Source organism: Clytia hemisphaerica, unplaced genomic scaffold, assembly GCF_902728285.1.
Source record: "Clytia hemisphaerica strain Z4C2 unplaced genomic scaffold, Clytia hemisphaerica genome assembly, whole genome shotgun sequence".
NCBI classification, from domain to species: Eukaryota; Metazoa; Cnidaria; class Hydrozoa; order Leptothecata; family Clytiidae; genus Clytia; species Clytia hemisphaerica.
In genome coordinates, this window is record NW_027104275.1 from 402320 (window position 1) to 420019 (window position 17700).

Below are 17700 nucleotides of genomic sequence, written 5' to 3' on the forward strand. Positions count from 1 at the left end.
TTTAGACTGGGCATAGCTTTTTTGTTTTTCGTGAAATTTTTGTCAGTCAGGAACAAGCAGCTTGCTTGAGGTTTGCTTGAAGATAGTCCCTAACTGGATTTTTTGGAATCGGTCTATAGTGTGAAGACGTCGCGTTGCACTGGCTAGACATGTCATACGCCGAGAAGAGCCTGCCTCGCAACTTTTGATGTGGTCCCCAGATTCAAAGAGAAAAGTTGGACGGTCAAGTTCAACTCAGCGTATGTATGTAACAATGATGTGAATCGTAATTCCATTTTGAGCATGAATACATGTAAGATTAAAAGATTATGGATAAAAAGTTAGGTTTCAAGATTTCACATTGAGGCTGCTTTAGTTTGGCGGTTTCATTACAGTTATTAAGACCGTGTTCACAATTTAATATGTAATTATGTGGTTCTTACAAAACAATTAAGAGATGCGAGTAAATAAGTAAAGAAGAAGAAGAAAAACTACACAAAAATAACGATTTCTAACTGAAATCGATATGCAAAAAGCGTTAAACCTTTGTCTTTATCTCTTTCTCCTCTTTGTTTGATTTTCTCTCGGGCGCTATGACTAACACCACCAGGATTCGAAGGCGTTTCAGGGCGGTACGACCTATAATGTTTGGAAGATTTCCGCCCGCTTTCCCCGTCATCTGAATCTTCACCAGATGAGCTTGAAGAAGAAGAAGATGAATCGCGTCTCTTCTTTTTCTTTTTCTTCTGTTTTCTCTCTTTTTCTTCTTTTTCTTGTTTACGTTTCCGGGCTAGCTCTTGTAGACCAAGAACACTTGATAGTTTTGGAGGTCTGGCGAATCCGTCACTATCTTTCGTTCCACTGTCATTGTCTTTCTTCTTTTTCATTGATACCAGACCACCGACTTCATCCTTAGACCCTTCCAAACGACTGGGTGCTTTAACATAGGATGACATACTGATATTTTCACTGTTTATTTGGTATTGTTTATTGTTATGGAATTTTTATTTAGTAATTTTTTTTAATCCTCTAAAAGTAGATAAAAATAGGAGGAATTTGTTAGTATCACAAACAAGACAACATGGTAACTCCATATGAATATGATTGTAGAAATTTAACCAGAATTTACCAGTTAAAGAAAATTACCTTATTGGTAGAAGATTTGTGACGAACAACTCGCTTGGTAACCAAATATTTTGCCGACAAAATATTTTACCGACAAATTTTCTATCGATAAAGTTACATGAACAAATATAGAAAAAAACATTCATCTTTCCAAAAGTTTGTTCAACATTTAGATCATTTTGATAGGCTGCTGGCATCCACTAACGGATTCGTGCTCCTTATACTACCTGGGGTTTTGTAGAGGTCTGCAATTCAGACTAATCATTTTGATTGATCAAATTTTGAGATTATGATTTAATTAAGCCAAATCAACAAATCAGTGCTCAGTAAAGTATTTGAATGTTGAAACAAACTTTTGGAAAGATAGCCGGAAGAACAATAATAAGTGCACTGAACAGCGTTGCCTTCAATTAGTAAGTGAACTATTGATATCGTAGTAACTATATCATCGAGATTGATTTTCAATAAACGTACATAAGCATAAGTAACACGCGTGGTGATATAATATGATTTCAGCCCTCCCCGTTGAGAAATTGGTTCTACTCTTTATGAAGTTGAAATTCCTCATATGCAAAGGGAAGACACTCGAACTACGCGGGAAAGCATATTATAGTTTATCTCGAGCGTGGAACAGGATGAGTGCCACAACATACCACAATGTCTGAGACCATGTTCAGACGTTGCGGTTCTGTTCCGTTCCGTTCCGAGACGAAACGAAAGGGTTCCGAAACAAGTGTCAAAATTCGAAACGTCAAAAAAGAAGACGTTACAAAGCAAAACTGATCGAAACGGTTTCGCTCCACTTTTTTCATCGGAACGGAACTGCTCCATTCTCTTGCTCCGAAACCAATATAAACACACTCGATCCGTAACGAAAATCATACCGGAGCGAAACGGAACAGTAACGTGTGAACATGGTCTGACATATCACTCACAACGCCATTCCAGGTAGGAGACAATAAAGACACGAGTGCAAACAATACTTCATTGTCATGTTTGCATGGAACACTTTTAATTTTTAAGAATTTTATAACAATTATATCTACATTTTAATGAGCATAATAATATATAAGACTACTACAAAAAAACAAAATTCCATAAAAGTAATTATAAAAAACGAATTTACAAAATTTTAGTATTGTCTTTGTATTTTTTCCACCAATAATTTAAAATGTTTTTAAATGTGCTTTTGAATTGTAATTTTTAAATTGAAATATATATTTTTTCCGTGATGAAAATTCATTTGTATGAGATAATATATTTTCTAGTCATAAAAATCAAATCATTTTTGAAATTGAACAGAAAATTAAAATAGAAAACATAAGAAAAATCGATAACGCTTAAGCTAAAATCCAATTTTAGGCTTTAGGGCGATATTGAAAATAAAGCTACCTTGTATACCACAAATCGAAAATGGAAAGATCAAGAACCTTAATGGAAAATACCGAGTTTGTGTATCGAAGGATATCGAGGTCAACGGTAAGTGAAATGATACAAAACAAAGTCATAGTTGATGTACGGTTCTTTGTCGCCTTAAACAGACGACGGTGTTTTGGTGTTTTTACCGTCGTCGAGCAAAGTGGACGGTGATTTTGGAGACATGTCAACTTTGCTTTAAACCGTCCCCCTCGATTTATCTCGAATACATAAACTCGTCAATGTTTAATCCACTACAGATGGCTTCGTCTATCCGTTAGAAGAAGTCTATTCCAGAAAATTTGTTGATAGAAACACTATCCCATCACACAGATATTAAAACAAAAGTAGCTATGAATGAATTGCGCTATAAAAAAAATTCAAAAAATACATCCCTACTTACCTTCTAATAAATTATAATAAAAACAAATCTATTGCTATGATTGCGTTTTACTAGCTAAGATTTTACTTTGGATTTTACTTTTGGGTAGCGTGGTATGCGTTTTTTGTATTTGTACAAAATGGTCCAGTAATTGTGCAAAGTCTATTTTCTTGACTGCTTTTCGTACATCATAGTCTTTCCCTTTTGGAAGTGTACTAAAATAGAAAAAAAAGCAAAAGCTCTCCATGATTGAAACAAAAGAATAGCACCGTTAACAGAACGCTGTGAGTCACTGACCTTTATATATCCTGGACCAAGCTATATGCGCCATACTTGATCGGAGCTTTTTGAAAAGTGATCCGTTATAACGGTAGTACTGCTCGATATAATAATAATAATTGAATTTTTCCGTTTAAATTTTTTTTCACCTACATAGAGTAGTGCTACCATTAAAGATACCACTTTCAATAAACTCCGATCAAAGATTTTGCTCAGAGATCAAGAACTATAATAACAAGGTAAAGCATGGAAAGATAAAATTCAGTGATGTTAGCTATCAATAATTTCACTTACTGATCCTTAAGAGCAGGTGGTAATTGATGAACATTTGGTACGCAATCCAAACGATTTCTTAACATTGTGAATGCAGAACTTTGAGGGAGTAGCATCAATAATCCATACAAAGCTTTCAATAAGTAATAATTACGATCTGTGTCCAGTAGTTGCAGACGTAAAACTAAACGAATTACATATGAATTACCACAAGAAAAATCTAAAAAATTCCCATATGAAAAACTGTTAGCTTTTCAACGTGAATTCAAGCAAAAAATATCATTGCGAATTTCTTCTACCACGACCTCTCGACTGTTAAATTACTTTACATAAGAATTTCTACCAGACAAAGTGGGCTTTTTAAAAGCCATAACCTATGCATGTATCAACCCCAAAGAAATACTGGCATTTGGGTTATCGGGTGAAAGGAATGGAGCCTACTATAGAAAATATTCTATAATTATTCTAACTTACAAGTAAAGATGGGGGACTCGATCATTTGAACCAATTTATCAACTTGCGTCAAAAACTCAGCATTGACCTCTAGATTACCACTGGTTACATAATTTGAGAATATGTTAAGGAAATAATACATTAGCAATAAAATTCAACAGTAAGATCCGAGTAACGAATAATATCTACGACGAGACTTATTTAAGCTCATTTAATTGCTAGAGCCTAAAAACGAAAAAAAAACTCGAATTTTGCCAGAAGAATTATGCTCTCTAAAGTAGGGAAACTTTTACTTTTAATTTTTAATCAACTTTTGATGAAGGACGCCTATGTCACCGTACATTTCTTCGTTGAAAAGGATACAATTTGAGAAGTAAATCACACGTGTGCTTGTAGGTTTGTGATAAGAAACATAATGAAACTGTAGCTACCGGATTGTGACACCAACATCGATACAAGATGGTAAATAAATGACAAGAATCCTGAAAGGGAGAGAATAACTTCAAATGAGAATTAGTGAAAATGTCAAAACAATTTTTTGATGTCATTATACGAAACCAAAGTTTGTGGTCTTGAACGACACCGTATACGTGAAAAAAGTATTACAGTATAGGCTTTAGTATACTAGGAGGGTCAATGACGTCAAAAAGTCTGTTTCTGTACAACGACTTCAATTTTTTTTTACATACGACAATCATTTAGCAGAACGTTTTAGGTGTATAGGGACTAAATCAAGAAAAAGCCTGAATCAATAAATCCCTAACCTGGTACGTTTGGAAATGAAAATCAGTTTAGTTCATTTATAAAACATTGAAATTATCATGTTTGTGAATCAGAAGGAGCAATCACTTTTTTGAATGAGAAAAAATCTGGACTTGAATCGTGGAAATAATTCAATGGAACAATACCTCAGAATTTAGATCTTTCAGTTTCAGCCTCAATTCGAAAAGTTCACTGGAGGTCAGTAGAATCATATTCAGATTGTTGACCATGATGGAAGCAAATTTCAAGTCATCTTTTTCTTGTGTCAAAATTTCAGCTAATGCACAATAAATGTTTTGAGCGTTCAGCAGTAAACATAAATGTCTAAAGGAAATTAAAGATAAAATCATTTATCATAATTAATCCTTAACCCATTTCAACTCAACTAACCCAGAAGTAGGTTGAAAACACAGTAATCTATTTTTAGGCTGAGTGTTGAAAAAAAGAAATCACGCTATTTTTCTGACTTTCTCCTCCGACATCCTGATTTACCTCAAAATATAAAGTTAATTACTGCATGTCAAACTAGGTGTTTCCTTAACAATTCAAAATATATTCACAGCCAAAATGGCAAAATTTGAAATAATTACCTTATAATGAAGGGCCCACGTTCTTCTAACAAATTTTTATCGGTACTAAAGATTTTCAAAAGGTTGTTCATGAATTTGGTAAAATAGGAATTCAATGTGTGTTTTTGTGAAGGTGTATTTGTGACTTCGTATAAGGTGGAGCCCTGGGAACGAGGTGGGCCTGCTGATGAAGCTGAAATATCTGCTAAAACTTCAAGATCCAGTAACACCACCTAAAATGAAAAGTAATCTCATTAAATTCTCAATCAGGCTGGAGCCTCTTAGAAGAAGTATTCTTATGATTTGTGTGCTGTAGCTCTGATGTTTTTTTTCGAAGTATAAAAATATTTAGTTTAAAATGAAAAGTGACAAACTATCTTGTCATTTAATAATACGCCTAAAACTCGATATTCGAGTAAAATACAGTTAAAATACAAGAGAACTAAGAAAAAAAAAATATATATATTATCTTTTTCTTCTTTCTTTTCTTCTTTCGTACATATCCACACGTTTTACATTCAATTTTTCACAGACAGATGACACATTACGTCTCCAACCGGATCGGTCTGAAACTGAATCATTCCACGAGTGAAGGATGTCACCAGTCTTAAGTAGAGCTTTTATGTTATCTTTGTACCTCAAGCGTGGACGCCCAATCGGTCTGCTGCCTAGAACTAGTTCACCGTAAAAAAGTTGCTTAACAGTTCGATTGTTGTCCATACGGGCAACGTGACCGAGCCAACGGAGTCGATTCTGGGCTAGCATAACTTCGATATCTACCGAATCGGATCTCCTTAATATCTCCTCATTACTGACAAAATCATCCCATTTAATATGCAGAATGTTTCGCAGATGACGTTGTTGTACAGTTCTTAATTGCTCTGTAAGGCTGTCCCAATGTATGTCGAAGCTGCTTGGGACAAGAGCAACTTCCCTTGGCAGAAAACTCCATGGACACGGCGGCAAAGCAAGCTAGGACAGCCGAATAAAGATAGTCTGTTGCAATAGATGCCAGATATAGGACCGAGTTGATTCTGATATCCGCCAGGGTACCAACGAGGATGCCGAGTTGACAAGCCACATTGCTGTTGCCAATGAAGATGACGAGTTGTCAGAACATTATTGCCAGTTGGTGTCGTGACCCTGACAAGGGGAGCGTGGGTGGAGTAACGCTTGCTCAAGGCGAACACCCAGGCTAGTGGAGGGAAGGAGGCGCCACACTTCTCCATTCTAGAGCGAGACCCTAGGTCTGGCCCTAGCCAGAGCCTGGTGTCATTTAGACACCAGTTCAAAGAGCATGGATCAAGAAGGGCATGCTTATTGAGATAGAAATAAAATCATACTGTACATACCTCATCAGATGGATCAGATAATGTTTTCACCAGAGCTGGAAAGAGTTGCTCAATGTGTTGGAAGAGCTGAAAATAGTTGAGTAGTTTGATATAAGCATAAGAGTCAAAGTTAATCACCAAAAGCAGATTAGTAGATGAGATAGAAGTGCACAAAACACTTTAAAGCCAGTAAAGACTATATCACCGAAGACTTTGCTTGGAATTACCTGTGACCAAACCCATAGGTCTTTTAACACTACCAATCAGTTAAATGTTAGTGAAATTTGCCAATAACCTTATCTAGATGGGTATTATGATATTAAAAACATCTCGTTCTTGTTAGTAAGGAAAGAGTTTTTATAGATACCCTATTTGGAGTCTTCATATGTAACTGTAAAACCCATCTCAAGACAGCTATCCTAGTATGTATTTGTTTATGTGAAAGTTGTCTTGTTAGCACTTCCACCACACGACTGAGATCAATCTGTGACGCCATCTTTGTTATTGTTTCTTTCTCGTTGACGTCATAATCATCTTCAGTGGTGATCAATTTCATCAGACCTGTTTACAAAAGGAGATGCATTTTATTGACAATTTACCAGATTACTGTTAGTGCTCTAGTAATAATACAGAAGTAAAGCCCCAATATATGAGCAACCTGGACCAACGAGAGATAGAGCCCGAAAAGTGCTCCATAAAGGGTAGGGTAAGCAACAAGGGAGGGGAAGGTTTTCAAAGGGAGGGTAAGGATTTTAAAATGGAGACTAATAACTTCTGTTATTGATACACTATCTATGATCTGACCTAAAGAACTGCTTAGAGGGAAGAGGCAAGGAAGATGACACATTTTGAAAGCGCTTTGTGAGCGAAATGAGATTGATTGTACAGGAGGAAAGGAATTTTCTAATTGATGCTTATTGGATCTGAAAAAGTTGTTTCTCACCATTATTGACAAGTTTTGCAACTTCTCTGATGTGTTGTTTGGGTTGATCATATGAAACACAAGGAAGAATAGAAGAGAGTATCAAAGCACAAAATGGTAACATTGTTCTTCCTGATAGTGAGACGAATTCTTTGAGCCATGTTACTGCTGTGAACTGAATTATTTCATCTTAAAGAAAAAATTATAAATTGCATGATCAACATGGCCAATCCTATTACCTGAGAATCACTTTCAGTAAGTTTTCATTTGTAGGGGTCGAGTAAATAATTGAAATATTATACAGTTATACTTTTTTAACTGCTAAGAAAAAAAAGAGAAATAGAAAAATATATCCCAAAGGAAGAAAATACAGTATTAAAGGAATCGAACTGTTTACTTTGAAGTAAATATATGTTACTTTTGAGGAGTAAGAAAATAATATACCTTCAGATTGCGAGTGATGTACTAAATTGTTAACCATAGCTGCAAAGTTGACAGTGGAATGATTCTTCTTGATATCTTTAAGAAACTCGCCAAGAATGAATTCACACCTATAACGATAAGTGAACCCTAAGCAAAAAATAATTTATTTTGTCCTTAAAGTAAAATAAAACTTTATCAAAAAGACTCTTAAATTCCAAACTAATAATCAATAATCAATGATGTTTGTTACAAGAAGACAATGACTCTTCTTTTGAATAAATGGAAAAGAAGAAAATTATACTTACATTTTCCTGATTTCACCACTTTTATCGCGAAAAATATTGAAAAGTCCATCAAGAAACTCTGGCAAGTATACCAATAGATCCAATTCTGGAACTGCATCAAGGGCAGACAGCTAAAAAAGCAATAACATCAAAACTATAAAAACAGTAAAAATTGGAAAAACAATTAATTTGAATTTTGACTAAAATACTAAAAAAAGGAAATTACATGGGAGGTTGATCTGTTCTGACTATTTTGGAAAAGGTCAAACAACAAGAAACTTAATCTCAAATATCTGTAGCAGGTATACCGTATTACTTCGAATAAACGCCCCCTTCTTTTAAACGCCCCCCTCGAATAAACGCCCCCCTTTTTTCAAAAATTATTTATTAAACGCCCCCTCGAATAAACGCCCCCCCTTAGAGGGGGCGTTAATTCGAAACACGATTATTTTGACGTAGTGGGATAGAATAATACAACGAAACAACATTTATATTTGTTTATTTTGTTTATTTCTCGTCCTTTCAATTCTTATCAAGTTTTGTATTTTTGTAATAAACGCCCCCCTCTTTTTAACGCCCCTCGAATAAATGCCCCCCCTAAAATCCAAAAAAATTAATAAACGCCCCGGGCGTTTATTCGAAGTAATACGGTATTGCCCAAACTATGCTTACCAGCCTGGTATGGGATTTCTCTACAACCAAGAATTGTTAGAATAAAGCTTTTAGAAAGATTTCCTGCTTTCTGGTTTCTTTCAGTAGCCACATGTCATAGCATGTAAGGAAAGAATAAGCTATCCCAATATAAAAGCTCTAAATAATGTATATCAATAGTTTAATGTATGAGCAGACATAACATAACATACCCAAGACACAATAAACTGCTTAGCATGAGGATTTGTAGTGTATATTCGCTCACGAAGAATGGGTACAAAAGAATGCAAGTCAAAATTCGAGCTTTCAGTAACAACATCCTAAAAAAGAATTACAAAAAATTAAGCATTAAAATTCAATCTTATCATCTTTTAAAGATTTATACTACAATATTGAATATTGGCAATATCACATACACAACTCAACACAGAGCAATAATTTCTGAGGATGGGAATCCATTAGATGCTAATAAGTTTGGATTTCACTGGAAAAGTTGTTTATAGCACAGCACTCTTACAGCAAACACCTAACTTACAAAAATCAAGGTTTTCTGACCCCATTTGGAATTTTAAAAGATTTATCATCATTGATACCTTGTGCAAATTGCATGCTGCATATAAAGAATTTTATTTTACAAAAGACAACAATATATGATACCTTTATGAGACGATCTAGCAACTCGGCTCCGTTTTTTACATTAGGGTCTGGATCAGCAGCTAACTAAAAGAGAAGAAGCTTTGAATTTGACAGTGTGATGTTTTAGTTAAAAATATGATGGCCTGATGTCAGACTTCATGTCTTTCTTTTCTTTTCTCTACTTTTACGTTCCTGTTTATTTGAAGTTGGTTTTTCTTCTAGTTATATTGTTTGTCTGATATAAAATATGTTCTTTACAAACTTTTTTAAGCCTTCCAGAGACTTTTTCAAATTCGTTTGAGTCTCAATTGGTTAGTTCAAATATTAAAAGGACCTACCTTGCTGAGACCATCAAAAATTTCATTGAAGTAGGGAAGAATAGAACCTCTTGCTACTTTTGCAATGTTGTAGAGAGCTTCACATCCATAGTAGCGAACACGACTGTCTTGGTCTGAGAAGCATGATAAGACAGGTGGTACAAGACTTGAGAGATAGAATGTTGCATCCTAAAAAAACAATAATAATCATAGAAATCAGTAGTAAATTAAAATCGTCAAGGGCATATAGTTGGTGATTATGATTATAAATTGAAATCAATAAGGTGCAAAAACAAAACTTTGCTCTTGCTAATAAACCAATAATTCCATTGAAGCACTTTTCTTATTCTATAGGGTTTAACAGACTACTTTTGCTAACATAAATACTGTTGTAATTTCGTTTCAAAATCACTAAAAATTTACTTTAAAATGCAGGTTTTTTATATTGGTTAAGAAATAAAGGGCTAAGATAGTACCAAACCTGATATCAGAAGCAAATGGAAATCAAATTAAACTACCTTTCCGAGAGCAATAGCAGTTGCTGCAAGACCGATGAGACCTCCTTTTCTACTATGTGGGTTGTGGGAAACTGCAAATTCATCTGTAAGAATGGTGATCAGTTTTCGAATTTGTTTTACATCATTGTTGGCTTGAAATTCTTTGACCATTCTGCATAAGAAATGGAAATCAAATCTTTTATTTTAAAAGTAATTTGAATTGGTGACCTGATGTTTTACATGGTACAAACAAGGGATGAGTTAAATAAAAGTTAAATAATAAACATCAAACAATTTATTCATATTTTTATCAGTGAGACACAAAAACAAAATAAATCCAGTGTACAGAGACTATAACAATCCTACATGAAGACAAATTCTTCTAAAAATTAGAACAGTAAATAATACAGTACCGTTCAATTTCCAAAGCTGCTGTCTTTCTTTTTTCATACAGTTTGTCATTCAACCCTCTTACAACTTGTATTGAAAGAGGTGAATAGTCCTTCTCTGCCATGACAGATTCCTAATTTTCTTGATTATTTGACCCACTTCATCTATAACAACCAAATTAAAATTTTATATTTCACCTTAAAAATATTTTATCACAATTTGGAATTTTTACAATGTTTGACCTTACAAAGTCTCCCCATAGTATTAAGGACTGCAAATAAACATTTCTAGCCACTTGGACAGCATGACTGACATGATAAGGTTTCACAAAATTTTGACATCTTAATATTTATAAAACGCGGGAAACTCACTTTCTGTTTTTCTTCGTGATAATAAAAACGGCAGTTCGCTTAATTCCCAATTCCACCATCCGCGAATGAAATTTTTCAATTTTTCGCACCACGGTTATCATATTCGGTAGACCGTATCTATTGGTCATATTGGAATTTGCGAATGTAGCTCGTTTCAGGTATATTAAACTTTTGAATATTTCTTCCTAATTAGGAATTTTTTTCTTCCTAATAAGGAATAGGATTCCTAACTAGGAATCCTGGTAAAATTAGGAAAAATGTTCCTAATTTTGCTAAAATTATTGACTGTTGGGGTGTCTAAAAGCCGTGAAACTTAATTAGAGTACCGTGAGAGTGGGTAACTTGCATCAATGGAGGCTAACATGCATAGCCCTCAAATGAATGACCTGGCTGGTCATTGAAATAAACTATATTCAGCTCCGCTCACAGCTCTACTCTACCATTTTTGTTTTGATTTAACCTTGTATTTTAATGACCAGCCAGGTCATTCATTTTAGGGGTATGCTAGGGTGCGCACTCGTCAGGATTTTTCGTGCGGAACGAGGAAGAATTTACAAAAATGAACTTCAATGCATTAGTACTTATCTTATCACCCAAATCTGTTCATTCTTTTTTTTTAAATCAATCAGCAGTGCGTCACAAACAGCGATATTTCGATCGCACGGAAGCGCTTCAAAACACCAGCTTTTTTGGAGTTTTGTCTCATTTACCCAAACGCTTCAATCTCGCGTAGGCTTAGGGGTCAAGACTAGAACCCCCAATACGAGACATTTGCCTGACCGAAAAAAAAAATCATCATCATCAATTTTGTTAATTGTCAAAATCGTTTACTCACTGGAAATACGCAACTTTCTGAAGTTTCGTTTTTTTTCGGTTGTGCTTCATTTTAAAAATAACGAAGATGAAAAGTTACCATCAATCCAGCGAGTAAAATAAAGTATTCCGACTAGTCTACGAAAAGTTTGTGTGACGCAAAAATTGTGCGATAAACGAAGCCCTGGAAAAACGCCCACTGAAAATTGAAACTAGGAATTTATTGAATATTTTGCTAATAAAGCAGTTAGTGTAAAACGCAGGTAACAGGTCACAGGTCACAGGTCAACAAAGTACAGACCGGAAAAAAAAAAAAGATCATAACATATACATAACATAACATAACATCAATACATAGCGCATTAAATTACAAAAAAGTAATACCTTGTATTTAGATATTATAAAATGACAATTGAATAGAATAACAACCTTTTGACATAGTGACACTTACTTACAAAAATAATGACAAACTCATAAAATATGATGCCTAACAAGACAAAAGCACGAAAAATATTTATAATACAGAATGTGATGTAGATAGTGTGAATGGATATAAAACGGCACCAATCAGAAGCTTATGAGGTCCCTAAGATAGTGGTTTTAGAAGGATGAAACTAATTAATCATTCAATTGTTATTTTAATGACTTAATGACAATTTTTGACAAAAATATTGACAGAATTACAAAATATCATGTCTTACAAGAGAAAAGCACCAAAAATATTCAGCATGCCGAATGTGATGATAACGATATGGCTGGATATAAAATTACACCAATTAGAAGCTTGTGAGTTCTCTGAGAAGGTAGTTTTAGAGCGATTTGTTTTATTATATGTAACCATCATATAACATTACAATATGTAATATACCTGTTATTCGTATAATATGGTTTCAAATATTTTCTGGTCTGCGTTATACACGGCGCAAACTGTGAAAGATCGATAAAAGCACATGGTTAAATTTTGATGTTTGAAATGGTTTTATATGGATGAAATTGCTTGAGAATTATGTTTTGATAATTCTTTGTGTTTTCCAAACATTTTCCTCTGCAATGACATTGATTAGAGTTAACCTGTCATCACTGACCTGTGACCTGTGACCTGTGACCTGCAACCTGTGACCTGTGACCTGCGTTTTACACTAACCGCTAATGAAGTATCAAACTTTTTTGTTTTTTGTAATTATTATAAATTCATAATTTTTGAATACTATTTTTTGAAAGTCAAAGGACAATTAATAAAGTGAATTTAAGCTGATTGGGTGGATATTGGGCGGACGGGCGTTTTGCACGTTCTGAGATCGGAAATTAGTCGAGAGTAAAAGACGGGGGCGTCTTAGTATGTAATATTAATTCATTTTTTTTATTTTTCGCGAATGAAAAATGAATTTTTGATTTTTGAATTAAGAAAATATAATGTAATATATTATATTTGATTGTCAATCAGTCCATCACAAACTGCCATATAAACAAAGCTCAACATTCTCGTTGGGTAAACGAGACGAAACTCCAAAAAAGCTGGTGTTTTGAAGCGCTTCCGTACGATCGAAATATCGCTGTTTGTGACGGACTGTCAATGCCAAAAGATATTTCTTTACTTTACGATTAATCTGCTGTGTTGCTTCGCCACTTACCCCCGGATTGTTTTAGTAGGCACTTCGGTCACGTGAATAAAAACATACATATATGTTGAACTCGACTGTGGACTGACCGAAATTGCAATTACATAAATTATTGTGAAAGTGAACGCTTACGACGAAATTTGGGAAATCAAAAAGACAACCTTTGTGAGAATGTTGAGTTTTGTTTATATGGCTGTTTGTGACGCACTGATCAGGAATTATCAGGGAAACAAGTAAAAAAAACTGCATCCAGGTATCTATTTCTTTCCAAAGATATTGATATTTTTCGACGTCAAGGTGAAAACACGACTTAGCACTGACCACGGCACCGTTTTTGGGCGCAGTTTTGGTATTTCTTGCTGGCGTGGTGTAAGGAAGCGATTCTTTGAAAAGGTGATTTTTCTGTGTTTGGAAAATGGAATAACTTTGGGAATACTTAACTAATTCTAATAAACTAGCCGGTACCCGGCGTCACACGCCGGTTAAGCTGTAGCTGAACGCACTAAAAGTTGGATGTTGATTGAAGCTGGCTTAAAAAAACGATCAAATGAATAAAAAGATATCTTTAAAGTTTGACTCTAACCCTCCCCCCGAAATCTTTTCTCGCTTTGCTCGCATTAAATACGCCGTCCAGTTTTCGACAATTTGAGAAAATGTCATGGTAAAGAGGAGTGAAATGTAGAAATGACAATTCTTTAGCAAAAAAGCGGGAAAGCCACCCGGGGGGGGGGCGCTCGATCTGAAAACGACCATACTTTCGGCCCAAAATTTGGCTTCTAAAATCGGACCCTTACAGTGCAGTGAATTTCGATGAAAAATCATACCCTTACAGTGCACTTGTTAAAAATTTCTCGCCCGTAAGGGCTAAAATTTTTGCAATTTTCCAAGAAAACGTGGAATATTTCCTCTAAAATTGACCAATTTTGTGCCAATTTTACCAAAAAATTGGCCTTTCATCACAATTTTCTACCCTTACAGTGCAGTTCAGTGCAGTTTTGTAATTTCCTACCCTTACAGTGCACTAGCTGAACTATGAAAAACCTACCCTTAAGGGCCGAACGTCTGGTAGGTCATTTACCTTGAGTGCCCCCCCCCCCCGGGGAAAGCCACAAAGAATAGTGCAACTTTGTTTTTATCAGATTTAAAAAGATAAATAAAGTCAATTCTAAATTGCTTTTTTTAAACCCTTGTCATAACTTTTCGAATTTAAACATGTAAAATGACGTACACAGTTTTTAACAGTATCAACCACTTGAATGTTTTTATATGAAGAAAGAGATGGACTAATTTCTTCTCTTGCTTTTTATCACCATTTGAATGCTGTTATTGTTCGAGAAACTTTTTAAATTTATATTTTGATTTACATTTGAAATGTTCTTTTCTGTAAATTAAGAAACTTGTTTTGTTTTGAAAAGAATTCGAATGTCATTAATAAATACGATCGTTAAATAAATTCGAAAACATTTCAAACAAAAGAAAAGATAAAAACAGGATCGGGCAAAGCTGGGCAAAAATTAAAATTACTAAATGTAGATGGGCCTTAAATTTCAAAATAAAGGCTGAATAAAGTCTAAACCAGGCTCTATCCGATCTGTCAATCAAAACAAACTTATCGAGAACAAAACATTGCTTGCGAAATCTTTTGCAAATGGCGCGAATCCAATAGAACAAATTTGTGGAGCAAGAGACTAAAAGTCATAATTCCAAAACACAAACAAAGCGAAAACGAAAGTGGTGACACACAGACACACAAAGCACTGCTATTAATATATAGATAACCCCTCATTTTTCTCACAAAGGTAAGGACTTTCAAATAAAACTAGTTTGGTTTCTAAAAATTGAGGGGAAAATTTTGGCCTGTCAACCCTAGCCATGCGCGCATACCATACGTTAGCTTCATTCCACTGATGCGAGTTACCCAATCTCACGGTTGGCAGATGATATCATCCACCAGGATGCAAGTGAAATTTTTCAATCTGCGGACCTAGATGGGGGTTCGTTTATTATCAGTTAGGGTTAGGGTTGGAGCTCGAGAGTCACAATATAAGGCCGAAGGCCTTCTTAGGGGCATCCGTCAGTTACATCAAAATGCCTCGAAAATGTCTATATGAAAATTGCGTAATCAGAGAACGTATGTCTCGCTCATTATAAAAAGGCTGAGACAAACTTTCAATAATTGGATTGTAACATCGAAATAAGTCTCTTTTGTTAAGTCACCAGGGGGTAAATAAAACAGACCTTGATACATTTATCGTTTGTTTCAAATTGACGATTCGTTTAAAACTCAGCCTCCTAAATATTTGGGGTAGGTAAAATATGTACAAAGAAATTCATACTTTTCCAACCCGGCCAATCTTTAAAAAAGAAGCGAACAATAAAATATAATTACCCTTTCCAAATAAACCTCTTCGGTGGCGAGCGTAGTCTACTCTGACGTAATTGTAAAATTTATGTGATGGGAGTTTGACATAGTAATATAATGTTGTTTGGGGAATTATGAAGTTCTCTGGAATTTCGATTGCATTTATTCAGGTTGATTTTTTATGACTTCTAATGGTACTTTTTCTAACGAGTTTGATTACTCTGTTCTCACACTTTTTTTTTTGCGTCCTTTTCCGTGATTACTTTTATTTATATTTTTAAAGACAGGTATATTGATGTAACTGTCCGTACCCTGTGACCTAACTTAGCTTAGGATCCCGTAGGGATCCTTGTAGGGGTACCGGTAGGGTTGGGAGCTTTCTTAATAAAGGTCTGTAAATTACCAGTTACATCAATATGCCTTTTTACCTGTCTTCAAAAATACAAATAAAAGTGATCACGGAAAAGGACGCGAAAAAAAAAGACATAAGTGTGAGAACAGAGTAATCAAACTCGTTAGAAAAAGTACCATTAGAAGTCATAAAAAATCAACCTGAATAAATGCAATCGAAATTCCAGAGAACTTCATAATTCCCCAAACAACATTACATTACTATGTCAAACTCCCATCACATAAACTTTACAATTACGTCAGAGTAGACTACGCTCGCCACCGAAGAGGTTTATTTGGAAAGGGTAATTATATTTTATTGTTCGCTTCTTTTTTAAAGATTTGCCGGGTTGGAAAAATATGAATTTCTTTGTACATATTTTACCTATCCCAAATATTTAGGAGGCTAAGTTTTAAACGAATGGTCAAGTTGAAACGAACGATAAATGTATCAAGGTCTGTTTTATTTACCCCCTGGTGACTTAACAAAAGAGACTTAACTCGATGTTACAATCCAATTATTGAAAGTTTGTCTCGGCCTTTTTATAATGAGTGAGACATACGTTCTCTGATTACGCAATTTTCATATTGACATTTTCGAGGCATTTTGATGTAACTGATTACACGTTATAAGTATTTGTGAATGACAACTTTCTGCCGTGTCTCGTTGGCGCAGGCGGTTAGGCATTGGGTTTGTAAAACAAGGTTGCTTGCATTTGATGGTTCGAGCCGGGGGGGTCGGAGACCAATCTCACCGGTACGGTCAAATTTCAGAAAAATACTTAGAAAACAGTTAGAAACACTAGAGAAAGTCAGAAAATCAGGATAGAAGATAGGAAAGTAGAAAATAGGGGGAAAACAAGAGAGGCTGCATCCTGGTGGATGATATCGTTTGCGCCGCGCCGCCACACAACAACCCAATCCAGCAATCTCACAGTACTACCTAAACGAAATATTTGTTTTCTTTGTGATAATTGTATAAAAATCCTATATAAATGATCTATAATGATTCTTACAGTTAATGAAGATATGTTACAAGAGACGATTGAAGAATAACGCGAAGAAAAAGTCCAACTCGTGCAAGCCAAGCCAAGTGCAAGTAAAAACGATTTTGCATTTCTTCTACACAGCTTGGTTACCATTTTAGTTGCTTGAAAAATTAAAAGCGCAGTCAGCGCTATCTTTTTCCGCGCCGCCAGCTTTCAACTACAACTGTAGATAGCTTTCACTATTGTCACTAGATACATGTTTTTTTTTTATAAGCATAACGCTTATGCATATGAAGGCTCAGATTTGCAGAATTCCTAAGCATAACATGAGCATATTATGTCAGCCTAAAATATTTTTCAAGTGGTCAATTTTAAAAAAGTTTGGTATAGGTAAAGTAAAAAATAAGACATTCCACGGCTAACTAGATTCCATCCACTGCTCCCAAAATCTGAGCAAATTTTTACAA

General features: G+C 34.9%; 2 protein-coding genes across 2 annotated transcripts in view; both read right to left on the bottom strand.

Annotated features, from left to right (window-relative positions):
- Positions 1 to 1012, bottom strand: part of LOC136816834 (pre-mRNA-splicing factor ATP-dependent RNA helicase PRP16-like) — a 124012-nt gene extending 123000 nt beyond the window's left edge. The window contains exon 1 of the mRNA XM_067073162.1: positions 524 to 1012. Within this exon, the coding sequence (XP_066929263.1) occupies positions 524 to 935 (412 nt within the window). The 5' untranslated portion in view covers positions 936 to 1012. The remainder of the gene's footprint in view (positions 1 to 523) is intronic.
- Positions 1013 to 2087: 1075 nt separating this feature from the next.
- On the bottom strand, positions 2088 to 17375 carry LOC136816835 (protein VAC14 homolog). Its single transcript, XM_067073163.1, has 17 exons — positions 17261 to 17375; positions 10713 to 10853; positions 10321 to 10471; positions 9824 to 9991; positions 9507 to 9569; positions 9062 to 9169; positions 8220 to 8329; positions 7936 to 8042; positions 7513 to 7680; positions 6937 to 7130; positions 6591 to 6656; positions 5260 to 5471; positions 4816 to 4993; positions 4271 to 4389; positions 3929 to 4008; positions 3476 to 3638; positions 2088 to 3117 (listed from the first exon to the last, which is right to left on the bottom strand). Exons 2-17 carry the CDS (start codon positions 10811 to 10813, stop codon positions 2958 to 2960), a joined length of 2148 nt encoding a protein of 715 aa, XP_066929264.1. The 5' UTR covers positions 10814 to 10853; positions 17261 to 17375; the 3' UTR covers positions 2088 to 2957.
- Between the last annotated feature and the right edge of the window lie 325 nt (positions 17376 to 17700).

Coding starts and splice junctions, on each gene's coding strand:
- LOC136816835 (XM_067073163.1), bottom strand. CDS start 10,813: ATGGCAGAGAAGGACTATTCACCTCTTTCAATACAAGTTGTAAGAGGG. Junction 10,472..10,712: donor GCAGCTTTGGAAATTGAACG/GTACTGTATTAT, acceptor TTTCTTATGCAG/AATGGTCAAAGAATTTCAAG. Junction 9,570..9,823: donor TTTTTGATGGTCTCAGCAAG/GTAGGTCCTTTT, acceptor CTTCTCTTTTAG/TTAGCTGCTGATCCAGACCC.